Raw genomic sequence first — 11077 nt, 5'->3', positions numbered from 1 at the left:
CGTAAGGCCATCCCGCGGGGAAGCGCAGGGTGCTGCCACCCCAGCACCTCCCTCCCAGCCTGAGTTGGGTTCAGGCTCTGGCACGTGCTGCAGCCTCGGGTGGTCACGCTCTGGCTGCTGCAGTAACGTGTCACCGCGGGACTTCCACACCACCAGAAAAATCTTTTGCCAGATGTGAACCAGCATCTTACGCCCTAATGCAGATGTGCAAAGAAGAAACTTAAATTGAGTCATTTTTCTAATTTAATAGAAATAACCAAAACAAAATGGCTTTCAAACAATTATTTAAACCGATCCAATACAACTTCTACAGCACATTCCAGAGCACTTAACAAGAAATATTTACAGGCAGCTAATGTATTAAATAACCATGTAAAGAAAAACTTTTTTTTTTTATTACACACCAGCAAAAAACACAGGAACAGAACAATCAGAAATTGTGACCTTGTTTAAAAAAAGTTAAATATGATTATTCAGATAATACAATACCACAGAAACAGCACTTTTTTGAAGAATCATATTAAAAGATGAGCAAAGTTCACTATGTGCAAAAAAGAACCAATTCCAATACTGGAAGCAAGAAATAATCAAAGAATCAAAGAATGCCATGAACTGAACCCTTCCATGAGTACGTTTACATGTAAAACAGGCTTTCAACCACACAAATCTTTATAGGCTTATATACATGTTTCATGGTGTTCTGAACCTAAGAAATACCTCCATTTGCAGGCCATTAGCAGACATGCACTTTTTTTTTTTTTTAAATGTAGCTCACTCTAGAGCGAATACTGCAACAAGTCGAACTTATAAAATATTTTAGTACCTCTCCTTGTAGAAATTCAATGAATTCTAAAGAAAGCAGCCTTGAGCTGTAAGATCACTCAATAGAAAAGGCCAAAACTGCATTTCATACATTTAATAGTTCACTTATAATAAAGATACCCAAATGAACTGCGATTTGGAAAATTAATTCAATTCAGTTACATTAGAAAGCATATAAAGTAGGATCCCCATAAGCAACACAGGAACTAGATGGAAGAGTTACTGTACACGCACTTTGAGAAAATAAAAGGAATTGCCATATCTGAAGATACAATGCATATGTTCTATCTGAAATATGTCTATGTAAACTGTGGCATATAAATTTTTTTTTAAAAAAGTACCTTCATTATTTACTCAAACACCTACTTTTTAAAAAAATATGTAACTTTCCCCAATTTTTAAAATAAAATGCCACACTATATTGTCAATAACTCCTGCACACTTTGTTTTTAAAAGCTAGACTTGGTGATATGCATACAAACTTTCCTATAAAATCACTATCCCAAGGAAAGGATTCCTGTCATGCTGATAGGCAACAGACAAAGCAGTTTTATTGCTTTTTCCAAGGAAGAGAGTAAGAAAAACAAGAAAAAGCCAACTTCCAGTACATCATACACATAGCTTTAAAATACTGTTGCCATTGCCTAACCTTTTAGAGGTCAGCCAATAAACTAGGTTATACAACAGTGATAAATTTGGGCAAATTTCAAGGACTTCTGTTCCAGTGGCTTGCAGAAATGTTTATAAAACATTTCAACGATCCAGTGTTCAGCATGCCAACACAGCCAAATGTCACAAGTAATAGCAATGGTGACATTCCACATAAAAAAAAAAAAAACAAAAAAACAACCACAAACAACCCACCAACCAACCTCTCTACACTTTGACAGAGTATTTTATCTTTTCAAAAGTTTGGGGAACATCCTTTTTGGATAGTAACTCTGCCTTATTATGCTATAGGCCACTTAATTCCAGGGCACAGTTAAATAAAAGACCTGAACCTATTCAGCTGACTAAATTATCACTAATCACTAGTAATTACATGGCAGGATACCTGCTGAGGTAATTGAGAAGTCCACAAGTAGCATACTGTACACTTTCCACTCATTTCAAAAGCAAGTTGCCTTTTACTTCTTTGGATTAACTTAAACTTCAGGGTCATTTAGAACAAAAATCAGGACATGAATGGTCTTTTTTACAAGAGTCTTAAATGAGAGCACAGCTACATCAAGCACCAGACTGTCTTCTCACTATCACATTGGAACGCTGCAATCACACAGCCAGAGGAGCTGGCGGACTGAGCACACCCACCACATTTTACCTGCTGCAGGTTTTACTGATGTAAGCTACGCATTAATTGCCAGGGTAAAACACACCACCACTTGCACATAGCGCACACACATCGTCTGGCACAGAGCAGATGCTCAGAGTAACACAAAGGCTTCTTAATACAAACCCCATGAATTTGCTCTTGAACAAGTTACATAGTGTGGCACCAAAAAAATTGTCTTGAGTGAGCAAACCTTTACCTGCCCTATGCCAACCAAATACAGACTACAGGATCAGGAAATGTATTAGCAGAGCTTATCTAATCCCTTCAAATAGTTTTGAATAGAACTTCGCTGATTTCCAATCATTGAACTGTACTGGTAGTTCCAAAATGAAGGGGCGGGGGTGGGGAGGATAATGTTGTGTTGTTTCTTTTATATAAAAACCACTTAATATTTCTTGCACACAAGTCAAAACTCCACATAATACTACTGAGCACTGATGAGCTGAACAGAAGGACCAGTTCCAGAAGTTCAGTGGGTTGTGTGCAAGAGTAAAGCTTGAGCTCTTATGAGGGTCAAAGCTTAGCATCGCTTGTAGTTTGCAGGTGAAACGGTGAATACAGGCCAAGTCACTAGCCTACAACATCTGACAATTCTTCTACCTTGCCACAGAAGCAAACTCACCAGAAAGACTCTTCTAAAGCGCGCAGAGACCCGCTCTTGGGTCTGGGTGCAAACAGCCGGTACAGCCCTTGCAGCAGTGCCCCGAACCGCAGCTCTGCAGCAGGGTCCTTCCCCACGCTGGGACCCAGTCTAGGGCGCCGTCACGCTCGTCCTGTGCTCCAGCTGGGGCAGGGGGTATCTGCAGTACTCGAATCCATGACTGGTGCCTTACAAAGCAAACTGTTACAAAGCTGCAGCCCGAAGGGACAGAACCTGGAGTGCTTAAGCGCCATAAAAAGAGTAACCCCAATTGAAGAGAATTCACAAAAATCTTATTTTCATGATAATTTTAATAATGTTCCTTTGCAAAATGAAGCTGAGAAACTAGAAATGCATAAATAGGCAATACACAGAGCCATTAAACGATCCTTTGTTACTATGAGTGTCCTATTCACACACATCATCCTTTCTAGGGGCAAAGTTTTGCTATTTGTCAATTTAATGTTTAAGTATAATTACTTTTCCTTTCACATACAACCTGGTAAAAAATAAATTTAAACTGGCACTATGTTAATATCTGAGAAATGGGGTAAAAAACCAGCTTGAGTTTTAAGTGTAATGTTTGCATAATCTAAAGAAGTGAGCTTGAAGTTACTAATACCTTCAGTCCCCTCATTTATTGTGAGAGGTATAGTCACAATGTACATATACTTTGTTCTTATAAAAAGAAATCAAATCTTAAGTGATTTGCATAAAAATTGTTGAGACCATATCACAATTTGATACATTGTGCTAAAATATTTATCTTTACCATTATGGTAAAGTGTATACAATGTCACAGGAATTGCTCATGCCGAGTATACCAAAAATCCAGTGATCTACCACAGAATTGCTGTATTCACACAAAGTCTTATGGCAAATTTCTAGTCTATCAACTTGACCACATCCAATTGAGTGATTTCTTCATCTTGTTAAAATATGATCTACATGAAGGCCAGAAATTAAATTTATCATTTCTAGTACTGATTTCTGTCAATAAAGGAAACTACTGTTCAAAGTATAACTACTTTGTGATGACCTTGTTTCTAGCCAGAAGTGCTGGAACGAAGGCAGCATGCAACAGCAAAGCACTGCAGAGATGCCTGCCAGAGGGTTTAGGGGAACAGGGAAATTGTTCTGTTTTCAATATTTGACCAGAAACCACTCAAAGCCAAATCCTGGTCTGTTCAAGTGCTTTGTTCAATGGATGGACAAGTAATCCAATATCAACAGATTTATTCCAATCTTTCTAGACATTTCGCTCATAAGCTGCTTCTGAAGGAAGTTCTGAGTAGTACTCAAAAATAAGACAGAACCTCAAAATGAATGCAATGTTAGAAATAGCATATATTACAAATCTTTTCTTGATAGGAACAATCAATAAGAATACATATTAGCTTAAAAACAGTTCAGCAAATATTGCTGATCTGCAAGAAATCTCAATTCACTATTTACAAATAAGACAAAGTGAATACAGGAAATTTTACACATTTGGTAGTTACTAGGTTATTGTTTGCCAAGTGGTCTATTAGAAACTGATATTTAGGAAGACTGGAAAAACACCTCAACCAGTTATTACCTCTTCAGTCTATGTATTGAGTACAGAAAATTAGACAATGAATACTAGAGATTAACATTCTACCTCATTAGGGGGATCAGGGACAGATGACACAATGCTGACTTCTGCCATGAATGCCATTAAAATGTTCTGTGTACAGGATTCATGATAGAAATATACCTAGCTCTACCGAAGAGAGATCGTTGCCACCAGTTTACTCTTTTCATCTGTCAAGAACTCACACTCCTGCACTTGCCAATTCAGAACAGTTTAATGATTTTTGTTTTTCCTTTTGCTATACATAAAATGTAGTAAAGAAAGTCAAATTTTGATAATTCAATCAACACTGAAAATCAGTTATTCACGATACCGCTTGAATGAGATGATAAAAGCAATGACAAACACGCACTGAAGTTCACACAAAGAGGGGATTTCAGGAACATTGCTTACAGTTTGCACTGCAGTCCAGCATGAATGCGAGATACAGTAACTGTATTGGTCCAGTCCTGCAGAACTTTTTACTAAGCAGTCTCATCTGTACATGGAACATCTCTTACCAAAGCTGCTGCTCTCCAACATTCATCCACCTCTATCTGTGAGACCAGGATGAGTGTGTCCCCTCCATCAGGAAAAGAAAGAATATAGCAAAGAATCAAGGAAAAAACCCAAACAAACACTAAAAATTTACAATACAGTTTTTTCCCCCTTTTGATGAGAATGCTTTTCTGTACAAGTGTTTTTTGTAATCTAATACTGTTTAAAAAGCTATCAGCTTCTTCAAGATGGCCACTGTAGGCATGATAATATTCCAGGAACACTTAAATAACAGTTTTTACAATAAATTTTAGGTCCATATCGTTAGATTACTTTATATGCACTGGTCTCTCATCTGATTTTAGGCGTTTTCTACGTGGTTGTATAAAATCTTCATCGGAGTCCTCAGTTATTTCACCATCATCCTCTTCCTGCTCAAATTCAGGCAAAGGCTGGAAGGTCCTGTCTGGGTAGATCTCTGTAAGTTTATCTTCAAAGTATAATGCAACTGCCTTCCCTGCCTGCGCTACTTCTGAATCAGCCTGTAAATAAAAGAAGACAGGAATATTCACCTGTTGGAAATGCACATCCCTTCACCAAGTGTGCATGGTCTGAAACGCTTACCTTCAAATTAATCTCTTGTGTTTCTGCATAAACTTGAACAACTTTCATCATCTAAAAAGGATACCAGAGTCAAAAAAAATGAAATTATAATCCTTTCTAAAGTTATGAGATTGCACAGGATTGGATGACTAAAGTCAGCCATAACAACAAAACAGTTTGTTATGGACTACACCTCTTTAGTTCTCAAACTTAGTGGAAGCAAATTTAAAACAGTCTTAGGAGGGTGACATGAGGTAAATAAACCTTCAACAAAACACACAACTTTTGTACAAATAAGCGTGTCTCAGTCATTTTCAAAACAGCACTCTACTCATGACTGCTTTCTTCATAAATTTTAGTTGCCCTGACATTATTGTGGAAAAGTCTCACTTTAGAAACAAGCACTCCACGAGACTACAGTCTTGGGGGTCTTACTCCACTTTGATGTCTATTTTTTAAAAGCATGTGGCTTAGAGGCTAAAGGCATGATGCTATTACGAGAGGTCAGGGTGACTCATCTTTTGTCATGAGCCAGCATTTCAAACAGTGAGGCAAGTCTGAAACACCTTTTTAAAAAAAAAGACCAAAACCCAGCAAAAAGCTGCCACATCCATCAGTCATTGCTCCCTTGTTTTACTCGTCCCTAAGAGCTGCAGCATGTTTTCCTCTATAGTAGATGCTTCATTAATTCCCTTGATTGAGAAGTTCACATAATTGCACCTTCTTCCACAGTGCTCATTAACCTCCACCTAATACAGAGACATAAGGGAGTCGGGGGTGTCAAAGTCCCAAATGCTTGTAGGCATTTACAGCATTACATCATTAACCTTGATTTTTACTAGTGTACTTGTGAAACAGTTGAGATTTTAATTGTAGGTTTCTGTACTTCCTTCAATTTACCTCTTCACAGAGCCAGAAATGCAGCCCAAACACTGCAAAACTCAGATTACATTTTACAGAAAAATACCGGCTGTTTTACGCATTTCTAAGGTCAGAAGAAAGCCACTCCCTGCAATGCCTTCTCCCCAGGGCTTTCCGCCATCCTTGCTTTAAAAGGCATCTCAGAAATGATGATACCCTCGTATCTCAGCTCCTACTCTGTTTCAGCACAATACCACACTGGGGTTTTTTTTTTTTTTACATTCAGAATATTTTTTTCATGGCTCCACCTAGTAATAACACTTAAGTAATTTATCTCACCCAAGTCACATTTCACATGTAAGCTTGCAAGTATTTCATTATCAGATGGGTTCATTGCTAAACAAGTCAACTTTCCACATTCATCAAAAGTATGACTCCATAAAAAATTACCTACTGAAAACTGATTTTTGAGAGCGCCTAACTACCTAGGAGCTAAAGCACTAAGCTTAGTTTTAGCCACAATGAACACAGTGCTTTTCTGGATTCAGCCTGCATGAGGTACTAAACCAGCATTCTTCAGAAAGGCACTTTTCCTCAGTAGAAGATGCCTCAAATAGAGGTCTACCACGTTTCGTGAGTGTAAGAACCTGTATAGCTTGAGACAGTTTTGAGGACTGCTTGATTGTCTTTATTACCACGCTTCCTAAGCACTTCCGCAATCACAATCTATGCAGTGTACAGTAACAAGGTCACCCTGTTCCTCACGTATCCACACCAGTGAATGCACTTTTTTTCCCTCTGTTAAAGGCCAGCCTCCTCCCCTTTCACTAAAACAGAGGTAGTTCTGTAATTGCATTCATTTTGGTTTCAAGTGTCTGATTCAGCATCTGCTCCATAAGCAGAAATTACAACTGGAAGCAGAGCCTTTAATTGCAGAAGCTGCACAAACATGTTGAAATAAATCTTCATCTAAAAAAATGTATACAGATTGGAAGTTAACATACTTCATTAAATCTTTCACAGTTCTTGAAGATCAACCGGACATCTGCCACAAAATCCTCAGGAGTCTGGTAGTGTTGGGAATGCTTCTTTTGCAGTTTCTTTTTCACTGTAGATAAATCCATTGGTTTTTTTATAATTTTATAGTAGTTTGGTATCTGTAAAAACAAGCAGTGATTGATCACTACAATGACTACATAGTTCACAGAAGCAGTTTAATTTCCTCACTTATCGAAACACCAATCAGCTAATCTCATCAAGCACTGTATGCATGTTCATCAAGTGAGAACAATTTCCTCTCCTCAAACTATTTTAGAAATTTTTTCTAACCTTCAGTGGCCATCACAGCACCACAGTGCTTTTCATTATAGTTATGTCTTTTACAGCAGAGGGAAAAAGCCAAAACAGTTTCTCTCATTTAAGAAGTTGTCCAAAGGAAAAATAAAAGCTCTCCTAAAGCACTTTGAACGTCACAGGTATCCTGAGACATCCTCTTCCAATTCAACAACTGTTAATTGAAATTATTTTTTGAAATCTGGGTTTGAGACTGGGAGCAGACCCTCTGCAGGGAGAAGCTACAGAATCAGCTTCTGGTCTCTCTCTGACCGAGGGGAACATGCTTCAAGTAAAAGCAGTCAGTTCCTTCCCAAATTCAACTCTAGACTTTCAGAGATGTTATACAAAAAATAAATCACAAACTATTTTTCAGGAGACTCACCGAGGCTGGGACTGGCTCTTGAAATTCAATGCTCAGCTCATGACAATACAGGTAAAGCAGGAGACGTTCACATTTCTTACAAAGAAATAAAACAGCTGCATGTCAATATCCTTAATTTATACTCGGCCCAAAAGTTCATATCTCCCTATTTTAAACAGGTTTGTACTTTAGCAGCTTAGTACTAGAAAATTTAAATGTAATCCCCACAAGATCAATTATAAAATCGAAAATTCTTAGGAGGACATTGTTGAGAGGGTAGACCACCACCTTACTATTCAGTTAGCAGAAATATACTCCCTTTTTGCTTTCTTCTTTCTAAACAAAAGTCTGGGGCTAAAGTCACACATGAAGAAGCAACCCAATATACAGTCACATCACAAAAAAACCCCAAAAACAAAACCACAAGCTACAACCACTTTTGTCCAACCGTAACGACATGTAACAGGAAAGGACCAAGTTGCAGACTTTTATTCTCTTCCCCACAAGACAAAACTAAACAATCTGAAACCGAAACCAGTGTTTCTATGAATTCCCTGTAGAAATATTTTTCTTTCCTTTCCTTGTAATTCCTTTGGAGGAATTTGATTTGATAGTGCTCTAACACTTCATGCACAGGCTGATCGATAAAGCTAAAAAATAATTCTGACTGTCAAGGTCATTACACCTTCCACAAGAGTGCACCTAAATACTTCTAGCACCTCTCACAGCATGAACTTGACACATCAAACTTACATAACTATTTTATGAAGGTTATATCAATGTTAAATGCAAAGAACTTTTAATTAAGAACACTGAAGTGATTAATGCATGATAAAGGATGCATTTAAATATAGAATATGTGTTTACATGAAGTTTTAGCTACTAGGTGACACAGTCCCAATGTAATGGAGTACTCACTCCCACACAGTCACCAACACCTGGATATGTGGTCACAGCAAGAAAAGTCTCATTTCTCGTTTCAGATTTTTTTGCAAAAGCCACAGCTATATTTAATTTGCTACAGCCACAGCAAAGCCATCTTCAATAAACAGTGGGGGACAGCTAATGTCAGAAAGCAGTTTTTTCTAGGAAACTGATTCCTACAGATCTGACACGTACCCTTTGGTCCACAGGACTCAAGCCTTGTGCTGTTTTCCCTTTCTTGCTGTGTTGTGAATTGTCGCAATCATATTCTACTTCTGGTTTGCTCAGGTCTCTGCAGAACGTACATATCCACTCTCCACTAAACAGAAATAAACAGAATTATTCAGATATCCAGGGACAAAGTCTCATCAGTGATGACTATAAAGATTTTTCTATTTGCTCTTACAGACTTACACTGTACCACAGTAAAGACCTGGATATCCAAAAATAACGAATAACCCTTAACGCTCAAGATAATTCTGCCGATCACAACCATTTTTCCTGCTCTCATATTCTTCTACCAACTATGTTTTAATATTTTACAACAGCTTTATCACCATGACTTTTGAAAGACCACGTTTATCAGATAAACATTGACCAATTACATCAGGCAGGCCTTTGAAATGTCAGATTTTTTTACTGACAGGAAATCATCCAGAACTAGCTGACGTTGAGGATGAAACACCAGTTTTGGTACTGTGTTGAAATCTGCCATATGAATGAGGCCACAGAGCTGTTCTCAGGAACCATTACACTGTTTCTGGTACCTTGGAAAGCTGAGGAGTGTTGGTACGTGACAAGTCAGGTGAAACACCTTTGGGCACTTTTCACAACATAGCAGATCCCCTCCATTTTGGCATACGGCACACCAGTCTTCATTCGGATCATCATCTTTGTTATTGCCTTCTCCTCCAATTCTAGCTGATCGGTGCATCAGACTCCGCACCGGGGATTTGCCATTGACAAGGCTATGTCCAGACTGTTTGCAACTTTCACTTAAATCTGCTGGTTCTGTTTTTACGTGATTTTCAAGGCTTCCTAATGCTTCTAATTCACTTTCCAGATGCAAGTTAGTGGACAGTGGTGGTGTCAGGCTGCTCTCAGGACTGCTAAGCTGAAATTAAAGTAGAACATGAAAATCAGAGTCAGTTTTACACTGGCAACTTTCTTCATATGTTGGAAGTCAAAAGCCATCTACCACTTAAAGGTACTCTACTCATTTCCCAAAATATGTGGCAAATCATTACAATTACCTGAGTTGCAAACAGTACTGAAAACTACTTTTTCACAAGACCATCCTTTCAAGAACAGTCTCACTTCTACTGATGTACAATACAATAAACAAACTTTCAAGCCAAACACACTGATAGACTGTTACAAATATACCTTCACTGTCATTAGGAAAAATCCTCAAATTCATCACCCTGCTCCCAGTACACAATCCTATTAAATCAAGCATAACTGGGAAACACTGAAAAATATTTACTTGCATAAATATTTTATTTATGCTCTGGCATAAGGATTTTTGACTGATTGGAAGATTTCTCAACATACATATGAATGTTCAGGAGCTACTAATGGGTGACTTACAGCTTTTGTTAGGGATTAACAGCAGCAAACACTACACTGCTGGAGATTATTTCATTTAAATAGCTAAAGATCAAATCTACATGACAGACTCTCCTGTCTGAGCACAGTATTAAAGGATATATATAAGTCCTCAACATGGACCAAACGGATTAAGTTCTGTTTTCGATCCGACTACTTTCAGTGCGCAACTACGTGTAATAACATAAAACTGACAAGGACTGTCTGTGTTTTGCATCCACATCAGTAGGTCAACTCCTGTCCAAACCAGGAAGGGAAGCATCTGCCACCATTTAATGTTTAATTGTTCAACATAAGCCAGTGAGCTAATGTCTAAGTCACACTGCCAGCTTATTAGTACCTATGTCACAACTCCCAGTAATTAGCAATCTTAGCAGTACTACAGACAGCTCAACACTCGAGCTGGCCCACACTTAAAGTTTGGATGTACTGCAAGGGAGCGAAATACTTCTCAATCTTCAGGGCTGTTAACAGAATATAAGGCTTAAGAGTAAAATT

The 11077-nt window shown here is 38.1% G+C and overlaps 1 protein-coding gene across 4 annotated transcripts in view; it reads right to left on the bottom strand.

Annotated features, from left to right (window-relative positions):
• Positions 1-230: 230 nt before the first annotated feature.
• TRIM33 (tripartite motif containing 33) overlaps positions 231-11077 on the bottom strand; it is a 40247-nt gene continuing 29400 nt past the window's right edge. For 2 of the 4 annotated variants that reach the window (XM_040616438.1, XM_040616441.1), the window contains 6 exons: positions 9739-10085; positions 9167-9290; positions 8069-8143; positions 7356-7508; positions 5512-5562; positions 231-5429 (listed from right to left, as the gene is read on the bottom strand). In XM_040616438.1, the coding sequence (XP_040472372.1) occupies positions 5217-5429; positions 5512-5562; positions 7356-7508; positions 8069-8143; positions 9167-9290; positions 9739-10085 (963 nt within the window). In that variant the 3' untranslated portion in view covers positions 231-5216. Of the gene's footprint in view, positions 5430-5511; positions 6240-7355; positions 7509-8068; positions 8144-9166; positions 9291-9738; positions 10086-11077 lie in introns of those variants that run through there. The other 2 variants (XM_040616439.1, XM_040616440.1) reach the window with 2 other exon arrangements.

The sequence above is a fragment of the Falco naumanni genome, chromosome 17, assembly GCF_017639655.2.
Source record: "Falco naumanni isolate bFalNau1 chromosome 17, bFalNau1.pat, whole genome shotgun sequence".
NCBI classification, from domain to species: domain Eukaryota; kingdom Metazoa; phylum Chordata; class Aves; order Falconiformes; family Falconidae; genus Falco; species Falco naumanni.
Note: the sequence above shows the minus strand (reverse complement) of the source record. Positions and strands in the feature narration are given on the sequence as shown.